At 46.4% G+C, this 26,180-nt stretch overlaps 1 protein-coding gene across 13 annotated transcripts in view; it reads left to right on the forward strand.

Moving 5' to 3' along the window:
- The window catches only part of ARHGEF9 (Cdc42 guanine nucleotide exchange factor 9), a 184,607-nt gene that overhangs the window by 149,185 nt on the left and 9,242 nt on the right, over positions 1 to 26,180 (forward strand). For 10 of the 13 annotated variants that reach the window (XM_040571981.1, XM_040571980.1, XM_040571992.1 and 7 more), the window contains 4 exons: positions 4,845 to 4,976; positions 19,530 to 19,773; positions 20,481 to 20,549; positions 22,407 to 22,493. In XM_040571981.1, coding sequence (XP_040427915.1) covers positions 4,845 to 4,976; positions 19,530 to 19,773; positions 20,481 to 20,549; positions 22,407 to 22,493 — 532 coding nt within the window. The remainder of the gene's footprint in view (positions 1 to 4,844; positions 4,977 to 19,529; positions 19,774 to 20,480; positions 20,550 to 22,406; positions 22,494 to 26,180) is intronic. The other 3 variants (XM_040571983.1, XM_040571984.1, XM_040571982.1) reach the window with 1 other exon arrangement.

Genomic DNA, 26,180 nt, shown 5'->3' on the forward strand with positions numbered 1-26,180 from the left:
TGTTACGGAGCAGAAGAGGGATTTCCTGGTAGATATCCTCTTCCAGTCTGTGGGGAGTTATCTGGGTTGGAGAGCAGAAGACTGTGACTCCTAATTTATCTTTGGTGGAGGACAGTCAGCTGAGAGGTGGTGACCCGATGTCAACTTCATGCTTCTGCAAGTGCTTATCCAACTGATTTTAAATGCTCACTGAAACGGAGACAGGAACCCACAGCATTACCCTCCCATCTTTCTGTGGCCCTATTCCTGCTCTAATTAGCCTTTGTACCCAAAAGCACTCCTTTCCGTCCCTGTGTGTGTCACAGTGGCTTCCTGATCTCTCCAACTGGCACAGCAGTGCAAGCAAGCAATAGCAGCATGGATCTGGAGTACAGCACAGTCTTGCTTGAGACAATCCAAAAAAAAAAAACAAAAACCAAAAAACAACAAACCCAACTACAACAAAGCAGGAACGAGGAGAAAAACAGTTCAGGCTTTTTTCTTCCCCTCACCAGAAATTCATGCAGGGCACAAGATAGAGATAATCCCTAATTACTACTGTATTTTGCACTTGGTGAATTGTTTCAGCAGCAACCAAGGGTAAATATTTAAGGATGTTGAAATACTTCATTTAGAAAAATGTTTTTCCTTAACATATACTAGCAATGTTGACTCTCTGATTTGAAATTGCATTTTAATTTCTGAATTTACCTGTGTTTTGTGATAGGATGTTGGAAATAGATTTTTAAAAAGAAAAAAAAATCCAAACCAAATAGTTAGTGAGTGCATATTTGAAATGGTCTTGTATACAAAGTGTGCATACACATATTCTTGCAAGGAGAGGGTGTTATTGGGAATGCACACATATTGCTGATCCTAAAACAAATTTAAAAAGCAGGGGGTATGTCCTAGCTAATCTGAGTAGAAGGGATTTTATTGAATCCTGTGGAGTTGTGCCTGTGTGTTTCAGGAATCATTTTAATCCCTCAAGATTTTCTGCATGGCCCCGTGAAGGTGAATTTCAGGGTCAGGATTTGACAAATGTGAACATCCTTCAGTTACCAAGGCCAGACCTTTTTTTTCAGGCAGTCACGTAAGCAGGGGCTGCTGGTTTAAATCGCCAATGGGAGAGTGGCCTGACTGTAGTGGCAGCTGATAACTGTGCTGTGGCAGCCAGGGCACGAAGTGTGAGGAATTACTGGCAGCTCTGGTAGCTTTGTGCAAGTAATGACTGGGCGAAATCTTCAAGGATGATTCAGATCTCACTGACTGCTGTAAATTAGAAATAATCCCAATCACTTTGAAATGTGTTCCTGTATAATTTGTAGGAACATGGTCTTGACCCAAAACCCTGGATTGGACTGTTACCATGTGTGACTCACTTTTTTTATTTTGTAACTTGGATTTCCAATGTACAAACAGACCTAGAGAGGTGCTGCCCCTGCCTACACTAAATTCTCTAGTGCCTTTTGTCCTTTCGGTTGTTAATGGCGCAGAATATAGGGCTTCCACCACCTCCCGCCGAGACCTTTCAATGTCTGAGAGCTCTTGTTGTTATGAAGTGTTTCCTGATGTTCAACCTCTATTTCCCTTTGCTCAGCGTCATCCTCTTACTTGCAGTAAATATCCTTAGATCAAAACAGTGACATTTAAAGGCTGGTAGGTAAAACTGGTGCACACAGTTAGCTGGAGCGGGCTCAGACCAGCGTGGAAAGTCTCCTCTGGATCAGACCTGAAATGGGCCAGACAGCGCCCATTCTGGGCAGCCTTTACGTGCTCAGTCCCTCCTTGGCCCCTCTGAGAGAGTTGCAGATCCCAAAGGTCACTGCATAATGTGTACATAGCGCTATAAAGAGATTATTCCCCCAAAGCCCACCGTTTGGGCAGGTCTTTCTCAGAGGAGGGAGGCGATGTGGCAGGGCTCCCCGTCCCATGGACATCCCCAGGGAGGGGATCACTGGCAGTCCCTGAGCCAGCAGCGGGGTGTTTGGCACCAGAGAGAGCCTTGCTCATCAGCCTGCATTAGTCTTAACCTGCTATTTAAGCAGATTACTTCGGTTTATGTAGATTTCTAGATATTTCTACCCGAGATTCCAGTGGGTTGCCACTTTGGCAGGTTTCAAGAGCATTATATTTACATGAAGGGAAAAATATATATAATTGAGATATAATGAACACTGTCCTTTTAAATTTCTTCCCATTCTTGTTATTTACTGGTCCTTTAAATCAAGACTCGGTGCCCTTAATTAGGTAATATATTATAGTTGGCTTCAGCGTAATATTACGTTATTGAATCCAAGAATGACACGAAACGTGCTGTTTTCAAAGTGAGGACAGCCTGATGAGAAATTCTCCTGGGAAAAAATCACAACAGGGACTGAAACAGATCCATCTTTTCTTTTCTTCCTCTTTTTTTTTTTTTCCTCTTTCCCAGCAACAGAAGGTATCAAAAAAATGAGCCTGATGAAAAGGACAACATTTCTCTTGCTTTCCTTTTTCTGATCTTTCCGTAGCCCAGAGTGCTAATCAGCCTGTCAATCTCTAATTAAAGAACAGCAGTGTCAGGCAGAAGAGAGCCCTGCTCGCTGAATGCTAACTAGGAAAGGGGATTTTATGCCCAGCAGTAGCAGCCAGGGGCTGTGCTAGAGGTGGGCTCGGGCACAGGGGTGGTCTGAGCCGGGACAGCCCCCGCTCAGGTGTTGCTCTTGGGAGGAAGCAGCGGGACAGCCTGAAAAGGAACGCCTCCCTCCTTGCCCACCGCTCTGCCCTGACCCCGTAAGCCCCTGGTAGGGATGCCCCGCCAGCAGAAGACACTTGGTGCTGTTCAAAGAGCACTGGAAACCATCTATTCTAGCCTATGGACTGTATACAAAAATGGTTTTCACACATACAAAATGCAATACAAATCCTATCATTTCAGATCTGAATTTTTTTGTTTTAAATTGCTTGCAGGGATGACACGGTTTGGATTCAGCTAATCAAGTAGAAGTGTTTACAGAGTCCTCTGTGTATCCTCAGGCTTGAGATGCTACCACAGGAGTAAAAGACAAAGCTGGTTTTCTATTTTTAGCAGACAGCCTCTTCTAGGCTTGCCCCCTCTCATAAAAGCTTCTGTCCGTAGGCTTGTATTAATCTTCTTCGTGTAAGCTCACGTTTAGTCAGAAAAGCCCCCAATTTCTGGAGCCTGTGTATTTCCTTCAGAGGCTTCTTTTTCATGGGCTTGCCTAGGCCCGAGCTTTCTCAGCAGCTCTCGGTCCCTGGTTTTTGGCCAGGAGGTACCCACTGAGATTAGGCCCTGCCACCACTCTGTGAGACCTCGTAAGGCCCGTCCCTTCTGGGAATGACCCCCTGTGTGCCTGGGAAGTTATCCCTAATTAGGCCTTCGGATACTGCAGCCACAGAAAGGAGATAGAGAGGCAGATAAACACCTCGCTAAGGCAATTTGGAAGTCTGCTGCAGCGTGATGATGCAGCGACTGAATGAAGTTGCTGTTGTCACAGGGCCCAGGGACTCAGACAGTTGCTTCCAATCAATGCTGAGAGGTTAATTACACATTTACCTGAACAGCAGTCTGAAATCCTCACCGAGAAATGAGGAGTGGGATGACTCTTAGTTGCTTTGGCACCTTCAAGTGTAAGTGGAACCAGAAAAGCGTGTCTATCTAGATGCCCCCCATAGCTAGCTGAACCCTTACAAGCTGTTGGATGAGATTTTGGGATGCTCTCATCCTAGGATTGGCTCTAGTTTGGCATCAGAGCCAGAACTGCACTAGTTTCAGAGCCAAAAAAGAAAAAAGAAAGCGTTTCTTTCATTCTCAAATCCTGCTCCTTACCTTGTAGCTGAAGTCGTCCTATTTCCTTCTGTGGTGTTGCAGAGTGAGAGATGCCCACAGGGCAGGTGGTGGTGAATTCACCCATTTTTAATAAATAGATTTTAATTAACTTTTTAAAAAGTCCAGCTCATCCCAATTAGTGGAGGGTGACTGCATTTGTTCTCTCAGAGAGTGGGAGAGAGAGCGCTGTGTTTTCAAGACCATCTGCTCATGAATCCTTAAAAAAAAAATCGGAGAGGAAAACAAGCGTTAGCCGGAGGCAGAGAAAGGGTGAGGGCATTCTGGCAGCCGGCCGGGGAGGCCTTGCCAGCCGTGGGGCCAGATAGATTTTGGGAGATGGGGAGCTCTGACAACCCACGGGAGAGGGGACTGTCATTGCCTGAAAGGGTGGGAGGAGAGGCAGCAGTCTGGAGGGGTGAATTTTGGCAGCCCTGCTGGTGAGGGAATTGATATCCCACTGCAGATGACTTTGGTAGCTGGCCTGATACCTCCAGGGCAGACTTGCACTGGAATCCTTTTCTACAGGGAGAGGGGGTGACGGGGAATTTGCTGCCCTAAGCACGAAGTGGGAAGGAGGCAGGGGTTGGAGGGAGCTCAGAGCGAGGGGGCTGCAGTAGCCTGGTGAGAGCAGGGTGCTCTGCCGGGGCAGATCTAGGGGCTGCGGGGACAGACAGGAGGCCTTGTGCCTGAAGGAGCCCCGCAGAGCTGCGGGATGGGCACCTGCAGCAAGAGCTGGGGGTGGCAGAGCAGGGGGATCGGGGACGGTGTCCTGCGGCAGCGGTTGTGCTGTCCCATTGCTCATTGCAGGGTGAACCATAATGGCCGTGCTTTGAATGTCCACACTTAAGTGATTTCCTTTCGTTCAGAATGATCCCCCATCCCCAGTCTCTGGTCTGAAGTCAGACAGGGCAGCTTTGAGAGATACAAAAGTGCCAAAATCTTATTTAATTATTGCCCCTCCCTGTTCTGCAAAGCAAAGCATGCCATGGCTGGGAGCAGTGGCTCACGTGGCCTCATTCTCTGTGCCCTCCAGGGAGATGATATCTTGGACCGCAGCTCAGAGCTGATCTACACAGGAGAGATGTCCTGGATTTACCAGCCTTATGGACGGAACCAGCAGCGTGTTTTCTTTCTCTTTGATCACCAGATGGTTCTCTGCAAGAAGGTAAGGACATCCAGGGAGAAAGCAGCACTGCTAAGGACATGCTGGGGACAGGCTTTCCATTCCAAAGTGGTTTTTAGGGCAAGGTGGCTGTTTGCTACACGTGCAGAGGACATGGATAGCGCCACATGCTAGAAATACTGAATTACAAGATGGTGAGTATAACATGATAGAGGGTTTTTTATGCTAGTAGCAAACCCAGCTTCCACTTGTTCATTTCATGCCTTTTTCTCATGTGCCCCTCGTTTTGGCTCGTTGCCTCACTTCTACTTTTGGGTTTTGGCTGCAACATACGATCCGAGATTAGATAGCCCTAGAATTTCTGTATGAACTATGAAGCCTGGCGCTTGGGCAGACAACTCAATTACTGCACCAAAGTGATGACTGTTGCCTCTTGAAGAAATACCAGGCAGCAGTCTGGTCTGTAACAGGGTGTATGTGCTGTCACTCAGTGAAATGGATTTTAAACCTCGTCTTCATGTAGTTGCTGTGTTTTAGGGGACATCTCTGCCATGAAACCCACCACGAAGGCAGAGAAAGGTAGTGAAGGAACAATGTGTTGCAGTATTAATAGCAGATGGACTGTGTTTTGGAGCGACTGTGTTAGGCAGCAGCAGCAGAGCTGTATTGCCATAGTCCCGGTAAGGTGATCCCAGCTTATTATCATCACAGCTGTTCAAAGCAAAGCGACAGAGATCGTAAGTCCTGGGCGCCTCCATCTGCTGGCAGACCGGGACTCACTGACGTTCGCACCACAGCTACACCAACACCCGCACAGGGGGAGTCCCCTGGACCTGCTTCAAGCGGGATCGAGGGTGAGCCGCAGCTGCCTGCGGTCGAGCACACCGGGGCTGTGCTCCTGTCATGCTGGATACGCCGAGGAGAGGCTGACCGAGACCCGCACCGTGTGGCAGCCCTCTGAGGAGTGCCCTGTGCCGCAGGGAGCTGCGGGGGTGGGGGCGTGGGTGGCTCCTGACTCACCGCGGCATCACTGCCTGCTGCCGCGCCGGGACCTGTGCAGTTCAGTGGGTGGCACTTGCTTCTCCTGAGTCACAGCTGACTGAAATTTTGCCTTCTGGAACGCGTGTACTTCCCCCCCCCAACCCTCCCCGTTGTGCTTTTCACATTTTTCCCATTTCTGTTAAAAACAAAACAAAAAAACAAGCAACAATAACAACATCAGATGTTCGAAGAACTGTCAAAATGAGTGGAAATGTACAGCTGGATTTAATTTTTTTTTTAATCTTGACCTCCTAAACTTTGATTGTGATCCTGAATTTCCGATTCATATGGCAGCATCCAGTTTGGCTTGTGCTGGGTCTGATCCAGAGAGGTATCAAGCATCGCCCCCAGCCCCAATTCACCGCAGGCTGCTGGGGCTTGAGAGGTTGGATCAGTATGCAAACAGTGCTGGTGTGTCCTCTTCCCTTATGCATTCAGAAGGCATTTTGTGTTGTGCGAGTGGCAATGTCACACAAGAGATGCTTTCGCAGGAAAGCACCCTGCAGATTTTTGCCATCTCAGAGACAGCATGGTGGTTCTGGGTCTTCCTGGCAGGGACCAGCCCCATGTCAAGGTCGGGTGGGCTCTGCTGCCATTACTGAGGTCCTGGGGTACACGGGGCTTCAGGTGATGGGGCAGAGGGGGGTCGCTCATCCAGTGAGCCCGACACCATGGGCACAGGGACCACGCCAAGTTGTATTGTCTCCTTCTGCATCTGCCTTTCCAGCACCAAACTGCAGTCTTTATATTTCAGAGTGATGGGGTAGGAGGGGAGAGGGGGTTATGGGTGGACTTCCCCATCTTGATAGTGTTCTCCTTAAAGTTGTTAAGAAACATTTTTCAAGGACAGAATTCAGAGGAGTGTCAGCTCATGTTTTGGGGTCATGTATCCTATATAAAATAAATCGGACTGATTTGTAGCCTGTGTTGGTTTGACCAAGTCAGGCTCTGCTGTTGCAGGCCACAACAGGCACCCAAACCTCCCCATTAGTGCCAGTGCCAGATCCTGCAGCTTTCTTAGGGAAGCAGCATTTATATCAAGGTGCAGGAAGCCAGGGGTCAGCCTCCTTTACCCTGGGCTTTAAAATTATCCTCTGAGGAGATGAGATAGGACCCATAGGCTACCAAGAAAGAGATGGGAGATGGCAGGTCTGCAGGGGTGCTGGTGCTTCATCTGGCCGGGGTGGGCAGAGCACCATGTCGTGGGGTCAGCTGCAGCACAGCCTGGTGCCAGTCATGGGAATCGAAGTGCTGGAGAGTGGCACGTGGCTTGCGAGATGCTTTCATGTCCCACTTGCACAAACCCTCAGGGAAAAGAAGTTGCTGGAGTCCAGAAGGGCAAGGCAAAACGCCTAAGTTTCAGATTTCCAGAAGGTCTCAGAGTCCAGACTGGTTCAGGGCTGCCAGCTCTTCTGCCTTGTGTGCAGGGAGAATTAAATCTTTCAGAGGCTTCCAAAGCAGGTGACTAAACAGGACTCCTGGTCTTCCAGAGACGGGCAGTGAGAAAATTCACAAACAACCTGACCTATATTTTTTGTGAGGTTTTTGTGGTTATTGAGTCTGATCAAAACTTTCAGCTTTGGTACCAATTATCCTGGCACATCTCGGTGAATCTTCCTCTTCAGTAAGTCTTCTGCATATGTGGCTTTTCTTCAGATACAATAAATTAGTAGGCGTGACACGTCTTTAATTGTGACACGGTCTATTTGAGAAAACATTTATTTTTTAATTATAATGGTTGAATTTTACCTGTTTATTGGCAAGAGACATTTTTAATATAAATAAGGAACTAAAACCAATTTCTTATTCAAATATATCACAGTTGCATTAGCTTGATGAAAGCATGCTAGATATCCTGGGAGGCTTGAGGAAGACTAGAGTATATTTCAGACAAGGTCTCCCACTCCTCCTGATCTTCTTAGCAGTTGCCTGCACATCTTCCTCACCTTTACTACCTGTTGTCTCACTGGTAAAACATTGCAGCTTCCACAGCTCAGTGCTCTCAAATCCCCTAGTTAATGCATATGAATTCGTTGGCTTGGCAGATGCTGCTTCATGAGTTTCTGATGGAACAGATACGGCCTGACTCCATAAGCTTTGTGACAGTTTTGGATGTTGGTATTCTCTATTGTTTGCTTTGAACTCAATTGTCTACAAAACTTGTCACGCGCTGGGCTCACAGCACTCACCAGTTCATGCAGTGGGTGATGAAATAATTTCGATGTGGCAAATACTGGCTGGAATCAGCTTCACCCCTCTGCGCTGAGGCGAGGTGTTTGTGGCATTCGCTGATAGCAGCAGGTGCACGTCAGGTCCAGGAAGGTGGTATATGAATTCCTGCCGTATCCAGAAAAGAATTGGTGAAAGCCAGTTCTTTCTCTGCAAAAATTTCATCAGCTTTCTGCTTCCAGCCAACCAACGTGCTGGATATCCCAGTCCCTAGAGAGCACGCTGCTCCTTGCATGCCCACGACCCTTGTGTGTGCCTGTATTGCAAGCTGCTGATCCTCTGGGCATGCTGTAGTACTGCTGAACCCAGACAGAGTACCAAAAATACATCTTTAGCCCAGGTAACAACTTTCATTTGTAGCCATTATTTAATAATTATTATTTATTTTGCTGCTCGCAAAGCAACACGTCCCCTCCCTATGTAAGTTTGAGTTTCCTTCCTAGCAGCCCTGCTGTCAGCTGGGGAGTGCTGAGGACTGCTTCGTTTCAGCCGCTGTGTCCTGTGTTGCTCTAAAGACAAGGCAGAGCCCACAGTCTCAAAAACCATCTTTCTTTTCACCATTCATGTGTTGGATCGGTTTTTTTCCACCGGCCATACATGCAGGTGGCCTAGGAGGGTGTCAGCAGGCTATCATGTGCTACCAAGAATTACCATTCTTTTTCCTCCTGATCCATCCAGTGTTGCGTAAGGAATTTGGGAATTTAAGGCATTTAAGGTCTATTGGCCACGTCAGTATTTCCAGTATCCACCTACCTGCTTTGAGCAGCAGTCAATGTATTTCCAGATAAACTCTCTGCTTTGAATTCTGCTTTGAATATGACCTACTTTCTGAAAGCTTTGCAATCTCTTTCTTTCTGTTGATGTCTGAAAATCTTTCAAGGTTGTGGGTTTTTTTCTGGACGTCTGGCCAAGGCGTTTCTATGAGGGAGCCGACTCTCAGGGTGATTCTTCCCAAGATCTTCGCACAGTTGCTCCCCTGCTCGATACTCCTGCAGAGGACGATCAGTAATGCCAGGCAGGAGCTCGCTGATCAATATTCGCTGCATTTATCGGTTGTTCCCAAACACTTCAGGCAAGGTTTCAGCATCTACCTCACCTTTCGAAATCACAGGGCGTCTGCAGCTCTCTGCAGGTTGCTCTCTGCCAGCATAAGCTCCTCTGCCCCAGAGCGAGAAGTCCCAAATGCATTTCCGTGACCATCGTGGATAACTGAGGGGCCTTCAGCCACAAACCTCATTTGTGGAAATGAGTAATTACAAATGGCTGCATGTAAATATGCCTGGCAGATGTTATGTCCACCAGTATGGGTGTATTTAAGTCTTTCTTCCAAGCAGGAAACTTGCACTAAGATTTACAAGGCCTGCATGAATAAGAGCAGCAGCAGCAGGTGGAGGAGCTGCTATTGTGGCAGCCAGCTCTCAGTTTTGGCAACCATCTTGCAAAGCAACTCGTGTGGGAAAGTCTTCACAAAGAAAATTGATTTCTGAGCTTTACAGATAAATGTATTTGGCTCAGATTTTCCCATCAGAGACAGCACCGGTCACTTCCTAATATCACCATTAAATTAATTTCTGGTCCTAGGAAGTGAGAATTTTAGTCAGATGCAATTACTGTGTCAAGCATTCAGCAGCCTGCCTGCTGAACTGCCGGGGGGTGCAGGCAGGCACTGCAGAGTGTTCCCAGAAGCTGTGGCAAACAGGGTGCACCGAGTCAGCTTGCCTAACAGTTTACGATTAAGAGCCACTGGGAGAATGATTTGGATTTTCTTTGCAAAGCTGGGTAACTTGTGGTTATTGGATTAAAGTCAAGCTCTCCTAATGCATTTTCTGTCTGTGTTTCCTGAACCAGAGGCTGGGAGTTGGGAGGACAAAGTGGTGCTGCCTTCAGAAGAGGGTGTAGGTCAGTTACCCTAACCCAGGAACGCCTTTTGGAAAGGAAGAAGGGAATAAACTGTGTAGGAAGCAAGCACTGGCCTCAGTTTGACTTACCATATGTCTATAATCAGGAAAGAAAAATACATATTCCAGGGTGCTAACTGTAATTACCAAGAAATGAAGTCAATCCTTGATGATGTTAGCATTAAAAGATGTTGCCTTAAAGGCACAGGGTCTACTTTTCTTCTCAACCTGAAGCTGAGAGGGTTTGACACAGAGATGCTTTAAATTTGCAAATCATAGTACTTAACATCCCGGACTGTGACACGCCGTATTAATTATGATCATAGCTTGTTACGTTGGGGGATGCTCGAGGTGCTTACCATATAACAGATGAACATCTTTTTTTCTGTCCTGGGTAATAGGTTGGGTTTCCCCGGTGGGCTCAAGAGTACTGTGGCATTAGGCTGGAAATGACAGCATGAAGGAGGAAGGGTTAACAGCGTCTCTGCACCAAATGATGCTTTTCTTCCACCCATGGTAGAACAAGGCCTTGGTGGGGCTCTGTGTTTCGTGTTTGCTGCAGCACCAAAAGAGCAGTGGCTGAACGAAACACACTTAGGTTTCATTTGCATTTTTTATGTGTCTCTTGTAATCAAGATGCAATGTAAACTCCAGCTCGTGCTTTATTGCTATTGCTGTCTTCCCTTGAGCTCTTGGAGCGAAGCAGGTTGGATGGGAAGCAAAATGAGACCAGTTTAATAGCAATAGCCAGACAGCCAGACAGAAATAGCTGTGCTATAAGAGATAGAGTAAATAAGATAATCCTGTCAAACTCCATTGCAGTTCAAGTTTCTGAATAGGAAGATAAAAGAGACATTTCTGAGCCCTTTTAGTGTAAGAAGGTCTAGTTCCCATATTGCTTCTGCTAAAAAACACTGAGGTAATCTCTGCACCAAAGCGCCAGCCCTGCTTTTATGGCAGGCTAAATAGGTCTCACAGGGCTGGCTGCAAATCTTGTTTGCAAACACGGCGTGGCACCGGGACAATTCTTAGTACTTCAAGTGCTTTTTTCACCCACACGGAACACCGTTTGACTTTGGTGGCACCTCGCACCCTTGCTTTTTTTCCTCCCAGTAATGCAAACCTCCATAAAACACCCTGTTTTGGGTTGGGGCAGGCCGTGTTTCGCTGTTTTCAAACAGCAGCTTGCAGAGACTCAGCAGTGTGGCGTGCTTGCAGGTGAAGCACTTTGCAAGTTGAGTTAATGAGATAGCATGAGATGAGCATGGAGATGACCAAAAAACCATGCAGGGCTGAGGATGGTCTAGTCACAGCCCCAAAGAATAGGATCAAGCTTTTAAGGAACGGTGTTTCCAGAGCCCCCTGGAAGCAGCAGGGTCAGCAAGACTCAGGAAAGCTCCAGCTTGGAGGTAGGGGAAGGCTCAAGGTTGTTAGTTGCTAATTTAGTGGTAAAATCCAGAAAGGGCTGAATTCAGCAAGTCATTCACAGTCAGTGTTTTGTGTTCTGGATGGGGAACAGATTTAGCCTACTCATCTAACTACACAGATATGCAAGATGCTGCACAGTGTTCTCTGTGCCTCATTTATCGCTCTTGCAGTTGCAGTGGGTGTAAATCTGGCCCACAAGCAAAACCTCAAAAGCAGAAAATGTGACCCTGCTCCCACTGCGTCCTGTCAGCGGCACGACTTCAAGCCCCTGGGAGCAAACCTGAGGGAACGGAAAGGCGGTGACATGTCTGCGGGAGGGTTTCCCATCCCTTCCTGCCGTTAGTTCTTTGGAAATGCACTCGCCCTCGCCTCGCTGCTTCGTATCCAGTGTGACTGGGCTTTAGGTGGAACAAGGCATCAAAATGCTACTGCTGCCCCACTAAATGCATTGAGCAAAAATAGCATTTCCACATAAACGCTTTCGGCTCCAGTCCTCCCCCACTCAGATCCCACACCGCAGCTTCATGGAGCTGGCGAGGGTGGATCAAGCATCTCTTCCCAGACTCAGGAGACAGACACTGCTGAATAATTTGGCAACAACCTGCTGACCTCCCCAGCACAGCTGTCCTTGTGCAAGGAAGAGTTATGCAAGCGGGCAGCACAGAGGTTTTGGTTCCCATATTCACCTGGCAGCCCCTGGGGCATCGTGCAGCTGGAGACTGGGCCCATCCGGGGCCATGCTGAGGAGGTGGTGTTGGCAGCCCCCGATTTCTACAAGCTTTCCCTCATCATGCTTTCAGATCGCACTGAGCAGCCCCCATTTCCCTGCCCTTAAAGGCTGGCTAAGCCCAAACCAGGGTGTCCGACAGGGTGGTTCACGGTCACTGGCAGCCAGCCAGGGCTTAGATTTATTTTCTGATACCAAGATTGTTTAGGAAAAAACAAAACAAAACAAAAAAAACCCACACACAACAGAGTTCATTGAGTTTTAGGGTCTCGTTTGGACAAAGAGGCCCAGCTGTGCCATGCACTCTGCAGAGGTCGGTGAGAACGGTGCAGGACTGTCCCGTCTTAAAAACCATTCCTCAATCAGATAAGTCTAAATGAACAAATGCTAGGGGAAACTGTGTCCTCAGAGTTCATGAAAACGAGGCTGTGCTGCTTTCTTCAAAGGGTTGCTTTAAGGTAAATTAGATTTTAAAAATGTAGGCGCTGAATCTTTTTTTAAAAAGCCAAAGAACGTTGAAAGCCCTCATGACTACAGATACCCAAAGACATGGCGAGGTGGCAGCGTGCCATGCTCTCATTGCTCATGGCAGGACAGGCAGAGTGAAGATGGAGAGCAGGCAGGCAGGAAAATCAGGACAAATTTTGGGAGTAAATTGAAAAACCCTGCTCGCTCCCTCTGCTTCTTCCATTCTGCTCGGCAATCGCTGCCCAGGTCAGTGAGAAATCACCTGAGCGGCAGCTCAGACCCACAGCGTAGTTCAAAAGACAGCTCAGCCTTTCCCAGACTGTGGGCTGGTGTTTGGGTGTCATTTTTATAGACCCTGATTTAGTCTTTTCCCAATCTCAGCATCAACTCTTCACTATTTATTGACTCAAATCAATAAATCAAATTTAACTGCTCACCAATTTGTAGAGTTTCCAGCTCGGCAGGGTCCCTATTTTCAGCCTCATCCCTGAATCCCCGTTGTCTCGAAGAGCCCACCGCCTTCCGGGCACTGCTGCTTCTGAGCATGCTGCTGCCTTGCTGCCTCGTCTGCGCTGTGTTTCAGTTACAGGTTGTTTAGGACAAGCCCCGGCTTTTCTTTATCTGTGCATGCACAGCGTGATGCTCGTGGCCTTCCAGCCCTGAGGGCCGTTGCTTCAGCAGCAGCTCCTTGCTCCAGGCCATGTTTGGGGTAAGGAGTAGTGAGGGAAGAAGCCCCTTGTGCAGTCACCCAGAGCAAAGTGTCTCGGAAAGCATCTACTGAGATGGCCTTCCGTAAAGCTGGGGTGGGGATGGGGTGGCGGTCCCCAGCAGGAGAGCCACCCTGTGGCCTCCCAGCAGCTCTCAGGCTGCACTCTGCCTGGCAGGGGGGTGATCCAGGGAACTCCAGAGCATGGTGTCTGCTGCTCCCGGGCTCTATCTGCCACCCGCAGAGTCCCCTCGCCGCCTGCCCCTGCTCTGCCAGCTCTGGGTCATGCAGCGTGTATCGCCGAGCTATTCTTGCAGGGCTCCGAGCTGTTGAAGAACAGCCATCAAAGGCTTTCAGTGTGCCTTTCACAGATTACTTATTTCCAGCTCCCAGTTGCCCTGTAAAATAAGAAAATACCGTTATCCCATTATAGAGATGGGGAGAGGCTAGGGGAGGATTCGCATTTCCCTGCAAGCCTCAGGACCTGCACTCAAAAGACCTGCCTGCACCCATGGACTCGGTGCATCCTTCTTCCCAAAGCCCTTTTGCAGCTGCTTTGCCATTGGGACGTGCAGGATTTTGGTAGCCAGGAGGACCAACCACCTGCAAGTGTGATGAGAAACTTGTAACAGATTATTTTGTGGCTGGTGTTTTTTTAGATTGTCAGTTTATAAAGGGATCTAATGACTCATGGCTGCAAATGGCTCTTTCCCTGCTTGCGTTTTACAGATGATTTGTTTTATGCATGAGAAGTAGAGTGTGACCTAGCATAGAGTAAACCATGGCTCTTGGAAAAAAAAAGTGCCATCCTCAAATCATAACACTAGCTTAAGACCTCACAGCCCCTCCCTGCATGCCACCCACAAAGCAGTATATAGGAGGAGTTTCTGAAATGCATGAAAATGGCTGCACACAAAGGTAACGGGAGCAAACTGCCTGGTACGTGCCCTGGGCCAGCTCCTCCTAGGAGGCTGCCTGGGAAGAGGACAGGGATGCATTACGTTCCCCGACACCGACGAGCAACCCGCATGGTCCTGCACTGCAAGAAGCATTTGAATTGCTGAGAGCCTGCCCATGTCAGCAAATCCCAAAAGCACAACCCCTCTGTGCCCCCAGCTCCCGACAGATCCCACCAGGTCCCGCACCCCACCGGTGGGACCATTGGTGCAGGCAGTGCCCAGGACCTGCACAGACAGGAGCTCGCTCCTTTCTGAGCCCTCCTCATGGGCTCTTCCCAGGCAGAGCTCACCTCAAACCTTGCCCTGAGTGTTTGCGGAACAGGCGGCGTGCCCTTTTCCACACAGGACACCAGCCTCGTGCAAGCAGAAGCAGGCGTCCGATGCGAGCAGGTTCCCTGGTGCACAGCCGTGCCCTGTGATGGAGGGAGAAATCTCTTCCTCATATGCTGCTTAATCTCTTAAACAGCTTTTAATTCTGAAGCCATCTCGCACTAGCAATTGACTGCGCAGGCAGATTGTCCTCCTTGTGTTTAACAGCCTATTTTCTCTATTCCTATTCCCAGTGGCATGGGCGGGGGGGGGCTGCCGTAGGGCACAGCACCCCCCAGCACCAACAGGCAGCGCCTGCCTGCGGGGCTGCGGCCCCCCGGTACCTGCGGCAGGAAAACCGTGATGGATTGAAGCTGGGGAGCAGGGGGAGAAAGCCATGCTAGGGCAAGTAGTAAGAGTTATTGAGCAGTCTGATTTATGGGTGCAATCCTTTATATAGATGTCTAGATCCGGTGTGATAATTTGGGGGTAGGTGCATAATTCATCGTGGAAGCCACGGCGCAACTCCACATGTTCAGCTTTTCCAATTAAGGGCCAGCCTCGGCTTCCTCGTGGCAGTCACAAATTAGATATTTTTTTTTTTTCTTTCAAGCCTGGCTAGAGAAAGTCGCCTCCCCTCTTCTGAGAGGGGACAGTGAAACGGGAGCTCTAAGTCAGGGTGGGAGCAGGAGAAAAGGCCCCAGGCAGGTCCCACAGGCAGGACCCCCCCGAGCACAGCCGCTACCCCAGGCACAGGCACGTCAGCTGCAGACCTCTGAGAAAGCAAATGCAGAGAGCAGAATCGTCGTAGGTTTATGTAATGTGTCAAAACTTTGTTTTGTGCTCCCATCAAATATATTTTTTTTGGCTTCATCTTTTCCTTGTGAATTCTTGGTACATATTATGTGAACAGACTGCAGAGCATTTTATTCAGAAGAGCTTAATTAACCTCTCAGCTAGAGAAAGAAAAAGAAATCACAGAAGCTGTAGGGTAAAAAAAGATCATATTCAGACAAATAAGTGCAAATGACCTAAATGCATCAATTTTCTTAAGAGCCATGCAATGCAATCTGGATGCAGTCTGCAGAGACTGCAGGTTTATGTCACTGCTCCTCGTGTTTGCTGTCCCAGCCCGCGCCCTGGGGCTTCTCTCATACTGCCCCTGACGTCCATAATAATCCTACCTGCTCTCATCCCTTTTTGTCTCCATCTGTCGCCTTTCTCTTAGACATCATCAAAACGTAGAGCTGGGAAGGACCCCAGGAGATTAGCTATTCCCTTGCAGGATTAAGTATACTCAGATCTTCTCTGATGGATGTTTGTCTAACCTTATTTCTGAAAATCTCCAGGGAGTGCTGTCCCAAGGCTTCCCTATTTTGTCTGTTCTCCTGCATATCAACTCTTACAGCTAGAAAGATTTTTTTCCAAGTATCTAATCCTCTTCTCCCTTGCGGTAAATTAAGCCAAGCCACAATCAAAATGGAGAATAATTGATCACCAGCCTTCTTCGAAGAAGCTTTCCCATTTTGGAATACCAATAGCTTGTTCCTTTTGATTTACGTCCTTTCTAGATTAAACAGCTCCATCTTTTTTGGCCTTTCTCCACCAATCAGGTTTTCAGAGCCTTTTTTTCCCCACATTTTCTTGCACTTAATTAAACATATTTTTTTTTTGTATGACATCCAAACTGGATAGTTTAACCAGCTAGTCTTCATGCTGGCTAAACTATAGCTATATAATACTGTACTAATATAGCCAGCATATAAACAAACCTAAATCCTAGAGCTTAATAATTTCTTCCAGATTCTCTCCTATGGTCTCCCTGGGATAATCAGGAGTGATAGCAGCACACTGTCCCTGCTGCAGGGGACATCATCTAGTCACAGTTATTAATCTGCTGTATGGACTGAACTTTCTCAAACCTGGGTGCATACAAACCATGCACTGGTGTGTGGAAAATAAAAGGGTCCCTTGAAAACTTGGGTACCGGTGCTGGAGTTCATGGCCGATGGGTGGGGAATGGTCTTTCCATTATGGAAGCAAGAAAGAAATGCACCACTGGCACAGGACAGTGGTCCTCACTCAGATAACGTCCCTCACAGACCAGCTCTGAGCGCTTCTGATTTTCTGGGCACCTTTGAAGGGTTTCATCTGCCTCTATTGTGTAGCCTTTCTCTCCTCTGGTCCTCCCCTCCGGGGCCCTTTCTCCAGCAGCAGATTCCTGCCAAACTGGAGGCTGGGTGCTCTGGGGAGGGTGACGGGAAAGAGGCTGATGCATTTCTTCTCCATTTGTTATTGAAAATAGTCTCTTCTCAAAATGAAAGTGAAAGTGGCAGGCGGGAGCTTTGCACTTGCTGTCGTTCCCAGATTCCCCCATGTGCTTATTTAATGCTGAAGGACAAAAACACGCTATTTCTTCTCTGCGTGGTTTTTGCAAACAGTCTAGATAGCTGAGCTTGTTCATCCTGCTAGTGCATTTTCACCAACAATAATATTCCGTGGGGCCATTTTACTTCCAAAAGCACTCGTATGATTCCATTATCTCCTTATTGCTCCTTCAGTAACTCCTAGGCAACACCGTTAACTTCACATCCAATACGCAGCAACACCTGCAAAACCCAGGAGCTTCTGAGCTGCAGGAGCTCCACAGATGGCAGCGGCTGTTCCAGCTGCAGCCTTGGAAGGGAAATAAATGCATGGAGCAGCTCAGCTGAACGTGCCCACACCAGAGGCATTGTCCTCTGGAAGCCTAACAACAGCATAAGTCTGTTAAAACATTCACTTAGCATTAGCTATTAAAAATAGCTCATAATGTTTTCTAACCCAAAATTGAAGAGGTAAGAGGGAAAACAGTGCGTTTAGTATGTGCAAGGAAAAAGCTAATGCACAGAGTATTGTATTTTCAGTACCAGATGAGGAGGATTGTGATTGTTTATTTTTTATAATACCTTTTATGAACAAATTTCTATATAACCATGAATATTGCACAGAAAAGTATGTTTGATCCCACTTCACCTGTCTCACAAGGACAGACTTCTTTGTTCTAGAAGTTTTCAACAGCAGCAAATTTTCTTCTTCTTGTCTGGGAAGAAGAATATTTGTTGGTATAACTGATTTAAGGAGCACATCTTTTTCTTATGGGATTTGTTACCAGGTTTTTTGAGAATGTGGTAAAGATGAATGCTATTTCTAAGAACTAGTCCAAGGCTAAAATTTAAACCCAGTACACAGTATTGATTTAATTGAACAAGTTTAGTGTGATGCCTAACACCTCTTATCAGCCGGGGGGGAGGGGGGGGGGAGGGCAGGGGGGGCAGAGGGAAAGACACAATTTTCCAAATGTAGAAAAGTTTTTCCTATTCATAGTCAGCCTGAAGTATCCTTTTCTTATGTTTTGGACAGCATCACTACTCAAAGCCTACATACTTGAGGAAGATATTTATACAACATGTTAGTTAATGGATGCTTTTTTCCCCATAGAGCATTTCAGAGGAGGGAGCCAAATTTTAAAGACTACAAGCTTCTGCACAGTTCATGATAGTTAATACTGTCTGTCAGATCCATGAGCAAATTTGCTAAAAAACTATGACGTATAATTTATTTTTCAAGATAAATGATTCATTTAAAATAATGCCTACTGCTTAACTTAAAAAAAAACCAAACAAACAAAAAAAACCACCTCGCTACTAAATCTTGAGTAAGTAAATGTCGTACATTGATTTTCTTTCCTTTTAAATGAATCCTTTGGCATAGCGTTTATCTTAGGGCACTCTCAAAAATCAAAATGTATTTAAGTTAATTTAATACACCTAAATGTTATACTTTGAGAATGGATAGAGGAAGACAATCTTAACTGTATGTTTCTAAATTTGCCTTTTTAAATATGCATGCCTTGTAACTTGAACCACCCTTTGTGGGGCCGCGGTTGCCGAAACACAGCGCTGCTGCACGGTGTGCTACCGGCAGGGAAAGCAGGTTGCACTGGGCAGGTCAAACAGCCCAAGGAACTGCGGGTGTTCTTACCTGAGTTCTGAAATATTAATAATGAAGGTTATTTTTCTTTATCCATCCTGGCATGGAGAATTGAGCAGTCACTGATAAACAAAGGGGCAGGAATGATCAATCTAGAAAGCAGGTGAAGATGAGCAGGTCTGTTTGTAAAGGCTATAAACATCAAGGAGGGAATAAGCAAAAATTTAAGTTGGTTAAAACCAGGGCATAATGGGTTAGAGAGAATTTTAAGGGTTCTTTAAATTGAGAACTGGGGGTGGTTTTCTCACTGATTAATTGTGCAAGAATAGGAGATCAGTTCCAGGCAAATGGCAGAAATGGCAGACCCTGCCACTAAAAATGGGTCTGGACAAGAGAGAGATCTGCACGACTGGACCTGCACTGCCTAGCATGCACAAGCTGATTTCTCAAGTTTTATCCTTCCACACAGCCCCTTTTGCAGCACAATAATCCCATCAGGCCACCGGCCAGTGTTTTCTGTTTTTGTCATATGGAGCAGGAGTAACACCCTAAGCTCAATAAGAAGACACTAAACCCATGGGAAATGATGGAAGAGTATTGCCTTCTAAAAGGCGTTTTCTCATTCCTACAAGCAAAATTTTGCAGCATAAGGATTTGTATCATTTTGCTGTGTTTTGTCTATGATGTCCCCTATTCATTCAGTCAGCAACAAATATATTCACAGCAGACAAAGTTGAAGACTCTGACCACGTTTCACCATTGCTTCTTTCTTTTCTTCAGCCCTCCCATGAATTCCCTGCTGAGTCGAGGCTCTGTAAGTACCTTACAATCAGCCCATCTCTCCTTTTCTCTCTGCAGGACCTGATACGAAGAGATATTCTGTATTACAAAGGTCGCATAGACATGGATAAATATGAAGTGGTGGATATAGAAGACGGACGAGATGATGACTTCAATGTGAGCATGAAGAATGCCTTCAAACTTCATAACAAGGAGACTGAGGAAATGCACTTATTCTTTGCCAAGAAACTGGAGGAGAAGTTGCGATGGCTCAGAGCTTTCAGAGAAGAAAGGAAGATGGTTAAAGAAGATGAAAAGATAGGTGAGGAATATGAAATGGATCTGAAAGGAGATTGTTGGTAATACTTAATTTAGACCCAAGTGTTGGAGAAGCCCACCTTTTTTTTTAATTGTAGCATTACAGGTCAAATGTCCTTGGTTGCTCTCATTGCCATGAAATAGGTCTCTTTCCAGTTCAGTTACTGGTATTTTGGGCCCTCAGTGAGAAAATTCTGCCCATAGCTTCAAGCCTGGACCTCCGTGGGTATTGTGCAAGAAAGAACTCTTCGGCCACCAGACCTCAGAGTCTCCTGGCTGCCTCATTTCTGCTCGAGTTAAGCACATCTTGTGCAGGGCAGGATGGTGGCAAAGTCCATGACTTATCAGCTGTGCCCTTCCCTCAGCATCAGCCCATAAATTGACTGTAACTAGCGTCGGTTCAGGCTCAGTTTGTGTTGCTCAGCTGTAAAGCACTGGGCATATTTATGATACTGTATAAATAATAATGGGTCTAATCTTACTTTTCATACAGACCCTGCACAAGTGAGATTATAAGGAGGCCTGTCCTTTCAAGGAAGATTTGCTTTTCATTGAAATACCTTACGGTACACACAGCTCACTGGGTGATGCTTTGCCACCTAGGGAGTTCTGTGTTTGCTAAACAGTGCAGAAAATTTCCCCCCTCCCCAAGAGAAAAGGAGGCTTTGTAAGCAATCTTCTGAATTGTATTTGCCGTGTTCCCTTTTTCAGGCTTTGAAATTTCTGAAAATCAAAAGCGGCAAGCGGCAATGACAGTAAAGAAAGTCAGTAAGCAAAAAGGTAACCGGCAACATGCACTGTGCCTGGTGATGTGAGGGTGGAGCGGGCTGGGCTGAATCCTGCTGGGCTAGGATCCAGTGTCCCCCTTGAATTTCCCTCTCCCATTTCTCTTTTTTTATAAAATACCGTTTGTGCTTTGTTTCCTTTCTTAATGTACCTGTGGGCCAAATTAATCTCTGGTCTAATGCGGTTGAAGCCAGTGGAATTTTGCTAGAGATGAATTTGATCTCATGTCCCCAGTCCCATGTCCAGAAGCTGTCCCTGGGGGCAGAAATCTTTCTCAGTTGTTTATCTCAGGCTGAAATGGCAGTGAGTGTGGAGATGTGTAGGTGTTTTGCTAATTCCCAAAGTCTCCCATTAGAAAAGAAAGAAAGATGGCTAAAATATTGGACATGGTAAGGGATCTACCCCTTTCCTGCTTTTGGAAAGGGGATGCTCATGATTCTTGGGGCTGCCTGTAACTTTTAAAGGACAGCACAGAAGCATCAGCTTTAGGAAATAATGCATCATAGTAAAGATGTTATATATCTTCAATGTCAGGCTCATCTCCCCACCCAGGCCAACTAATAAATGCCATGCTAGATATTAAACAGTCTCAACTGCCAAAATGGCCAGCGTTAATTATCTCTGGCAATAACTCCTGCAGCTACAGGTTTTGAAATAGTCAATGTGGAGGGAAAGTCAGAGAGGTAATTTTTCAAGTTTTCCAAAGCTTCACAAAGTCATAGACATATTGATCAGTTACCAAAGTACCTTGGCACTACTAGGCCTATAAAAGTGTTTAAGAGAACTCATCGTTTCTTGGCTATAGTCAGTCCCAGGTAGATTCTTCCCCATTCTCTACAGGCATTGGGTTGTTTTTTTTGCAGAAGTTGAAGGAGCTCTTTGCTTTCTGCTTCACCTGTTTGTTGTCTACTGGCTTTGCTGGTACAATAGTGGTTCGCTAGGCCAGCTGTAAACACCATGGTTTGCTGTGTCTCTCCATTGTCATTAGTCTTCTCCTCTCTACTAACTTCCTTTGTTGTCTGCTGAGATGTTCTCTAAAAACTCTCCTGGCCAGATTTTCTAAGCTCAAAATACGCAAAAAACGGGGACAGGTATGTGACACGGTGTACGTGTAGTTCTGGCAGTAGTGGACACTATCATGAGCTCGGTTTTGCAGATCCTCCCCCAACCACGGAAGCAATCACGGAAATTATGGCAACTGGATAATCTGACTTGCATGATGGCCATGGCAAAACCAGTTTTAATTATTACTTGCTGTTCGATTAAATTATTAATTAATTATTAATTAATAATTTTACTGTTTAGTCATTAAGTGACACAGTTCAAAGGTGCTTGAGCATGCCTACCAGTACTACTAATTAAATCCCCATACTTGCATCCTGACAAACATAATAAGCGTAACTGTACTGTACTGATTTCTTATTCAGCAATTGCTCTCGTTTCCTCTCTTTCTCTCTCTTTCTCTCTGAGATGAAAAAGGGGAGGGGGGGTTATCAGCTTAGGCTTTTCTGATAAAATTAATTAGCTCATAAAACACCAGTCAGCATTTCTTTTATGCAGAATGAGCATATGCTATGACACTGGGAGTTCTTTTTATAAGATGAAGTCCTTGAGATGGATAGAAATTCAGTCAGACCCTTAGCATCAAGTTAAGCAAAGTCTGGTTCTTTTACTTAAGATATGAAATCTCAAATAACAATAAGGCCATTAGATTAGTGGCTCTGTTTCTTTTGTCCTACATCATGGTAATCATAGCCCAGCCTTAGATTAATTAGATTACATAGCTGCACTGAATGTTTTGCTGAAAACTCTTGGGTTTCTTACCCTGGTTTGCCTTGTGCTTTTACCCAGGATCCAAGGAGAAGCACAAGACAGACAGAGCAGAGAGCTCGCGGAATTGCTCAGAAGAGAAAGATAGGAGGAGGACATCCCAGAGAGGTGGCTTATAGTGACTGATGTTTTGAATCTTTCCATGTGCATTTAACATCAATTGCCAACAATTATTATTATTTATTTTTTTTGCCAAAGACCCTGGAAAGTGCTTGGGCTGTGTTGCTGTGGCTGAGGTGCTGCTCTCGGGGCTGGCAGCAGGCAGACCGGCGTGCGTACACTGGGCAGTTGCGGGCAGCGGGGCTGCCTTTGTCCTCCCCACCCAGCCTCCCACAGCAGGACAGAAGCATTGGAAGGGGTGTTAAGTTGTTTCTGGAGCATCAGTTATACCTGGAAAGCAGTGAAACCCTTTAGGAATAGGAATATTTCCACTGCATTCAACTGAAGTATTGGTTAAAGTTAAAGACACTGAGATCTTCGCTGGACAGATCTCAGTGGCTACTGCAGGGCTCGATAGCTCAGCAGCCCGACCTGACGTGGTGAGAGCTCTGCTCCCATGTCAGCGGATGTCTATTACTTGTTTCTAGATTATCTCAGTCATTCCCTCCACCTCTTAAATGGGAATCCGTGGTAATTTCCCTGTCACAGAATACTTAAGGAAGAGAGAAAAGCTGTGAAGGAGGTGAAATGGAAAATGCGATCAACTTTGTTAGAGGTGAAGCAGAAAAACATTTTTCAAATAGTATAAACTGCAGCTTATTTCATGCACTGTTGTACCACACCTCCCAGAGGTATTACTCTGGAGCCGGCTGCATGCATTTTAAGGGGAAGCATTTAAACTACCACTCGCTGCAGCACACGAGGGCAAGACAGTGAGAGATCGCCCAATAGCAGGAGAAGAAACCTTAGAACTTTCTAAACTAATGGAAACTTCATGCAGGTGATTAACTAAGAGCACAACTCTGTGTTTTGAGATTTTCAGTCCCCAAATGAGGGTTGTCTGTGGGGCTCAACTCAGCCCATTTGGAAGCAACCACCTCTTAATTCTCGTGCCCAAACAGAAATGCATACACAAGCCTCCTTCCAAATAGATTTAATGATGTGCAAGGTCAGATTTCAGCAATATAGTACGATTTGCACTACTTATTAGATTGGACAAAACATAATAATATTAGGCCAGGTGCCTTAAGACAGCATTAAACCAATTTTCTGCCTTTTTAAAGTCCATTAGATGTAAGGTAAATGGATAGTGTTGGTTGTGCGCCTTACCAACAGATAGGGAGAGGGGCTGTTTGTTGTTTTTTTTTTCTTTTCGCATTGATTGTTCAAGATTTTGCCTCTCAGTTACAGCCCTTCAGTGTCTTTGAATGTCAGTGTGGTAACTGGAAATAGAATTCAGTGTGGTGGCTCCTAGAAATAGTAAAATAATAGAGTATTTTATTTGGCTTGATTTACAAAAAACAAAAACAAACCACCACGACCAACAACAACAAAACCCCACCCTTTTTAACCCACGGTCGATCAAGTCTGCAATTCTGCAGATAAGGCCAGGTACCACTGAGGACCTTTGCTGCCTGCAGTGGCAAGTTAGACATTAAGATAGCATCAAATTGCACTTCCAAAATTGCATTTGTGATTGACTATAGCAGGGGAAACAAGGCTGAAGTCCCCATGAAAATGGATCACGTGTAGAACTCTAGTCTATTCTTAATATCGACACAGGATTATCCAGGGTACTTTTTTCCATTTCTAAGTGTCTGGAAACAGAAGGCTCCTTCACTGCCTCTGTCCATCAGGGGCTTCCCTTCTGCTGGCCACTTTTGATCTCCCCTCCCGTGATGAGCGTTTGCAGCGTTCAGAAACATTCAGTTACTTACTGGATTCCCCAGCTTTGTCCACATCTGTCCCCATGCAGGATAGCACATAGGCTGTCTCCTTCCCCCAGACACAAAAGGGATATTAGCTCACGTTCCTAGAAGCTGTCAGCCAAGGTTTTCAGGGTGATTAGCGGTTCCACTGCTCAGTGAAGAGAGCCCATCTTCAAAGCTCTGTTTTCCATTAATATTTCCATTTTGGAAAATTAAATGTTTGCTCAATTTTAAAGAAGTGGCCTTAGAGCTAGGTGAAAGGGTTTCCCAGCCCCAGGAGAGCTCTGCAGCCCCATGCTATGAGCCAGCTTCTTGCCTTTCTCTCTGTCCCATGTATTCTCCTCTGCACTGTGCCACAGCTTCACCAGAGCAGATGCCCTCAGCCTGGACAAGTCTTCAGCCTGGTGGTCTGGGACTAGTAGAAGGAGGAAAACATACATCACCCTTTGCCTTGAGCTGAGAAGGATGCTGTCATTAAATCTGCCCATAAATACCCAGCTATGCAAACCCCAGCAGGGGTTAAATCATCAGCCAGCATGAGCTGCTGTGGCCTGCAGTAAAACTCCCTCTGAGTCACTGAATTTTCTTTCTTTCTGATCACTTGAGCTCACAGCTAACTAGCTCATAAAACCCTGACCCAAACACCCAACAGCTTTGTTTAACATCTCAAACTTGTATGCTTTAAGCTGTCCCCCAGCAAGTCTGCACAGCAAAACAAGGCAACTGCGTATTAGTGTACTTGTGCTGGCTTCATCCACCTGGCAAGGACAGGGCTTACCAGGTAACGGAGTCTGCAGGCACCTCCTGTAGTTTTTCTGAGTGTTTGAACCTCGTTTATTGCATCTTTGTTGCTAGCGAGATTGGCCCTGGCTGTTTTCCATCCTCTTCACACCTGGGGAGACATAGCCTGGGGGGCTGAAGGAGCCTGGGCAACACATAGACCAACCAGGTAGAAACAAAGAGGGGTGTTGGCATTTTCAGATATTCAGGGCCTGTTTCCTTTTTTTCACAAAGCTTCCCACTGCACAGGCGAAAGAATGGAGCTGATCATGTTCTTGGTGGCATTTCCCCACAGACTGAGACATCACAGAGCTTACCCCATTGCCCATAACAGAGACCCCTCCCCAGACCGCCCAAACACCAGCGTTACGTGGTGCCCCCCTGCAGCTTGCCCCAGCCCCCAGGGGTGCTGTGGGTCCACAAGCAGTGCTCTCTGATCACGATCACCAAGACGGTCAGTAGTTCCATCTGAGATCTGGTCCAGCACCGAGCTAAATGAAATCAAGAATAAACTCTTGGCTGGGAGACCTCTGAGGATGGTGTTGGTGACTGAGCAGTGGGCACACGCTTTAAGCAGATTCTCCAGGGGAGTTTTTGGTGAGATGTGAAACAGGCTGCCTGGGTTTTTCCATCAATGCCGAGCCCTCATTTGAAGAGTCAAGGTGTTGACGTCAATGTCAGGCTGAGATTCCAACTGCAATGAGGCTGTCAGCCCAGCACTATTGTACTTTCGGTTCAGTGAGTTATGGCAGGTAAGGGATAGTCTTGCTTGGTTCCTTTCTTAACCCCAGCGAGGCTGCATTTCAGGGCAGTGATGGACGAAGTGATCTCTTCCCATCAATGACACAGACACAGTGCTCATTGCTATCAGTGTAGATAATGCTGGAGGAGAGGGAGACTACATAAATGCAATTAGTTTTCACCTGGCTTTGATTGATAAAGCCCTTGTATCATTTATTCCACCTTGCCTCACTTAGCTTTTGCTTATCACATGAGGAATCGTTATCTTAATGTCTAGTCTGATGACATTAGGTTGTAGTAACAGGCTTGGTAAATAGATTCAGGAAGGTAAAGTTAGCTCAGTATTTGTAGATAGTGCGCTTGGCTGTGGAATAGCCCAGCCACAAGATCACTGTTTTCCTCTGTT

The sequence above is a fragment of the Cygnus olor genome, chromosome 13 (assembly GCF_009769625.2).
Source record: "Cygnus olor isolate bCygOlo1 chromosome 13, bCygOlo1.pri.v2, whole genome shotgun sequence".
In the NCBI taxonomy this organism is placed as follows: Eukaryota; Metazoa; Chordata; class Aves; order Anseriformes; family Anatidae; genus Cygnus; species Cygnus olor.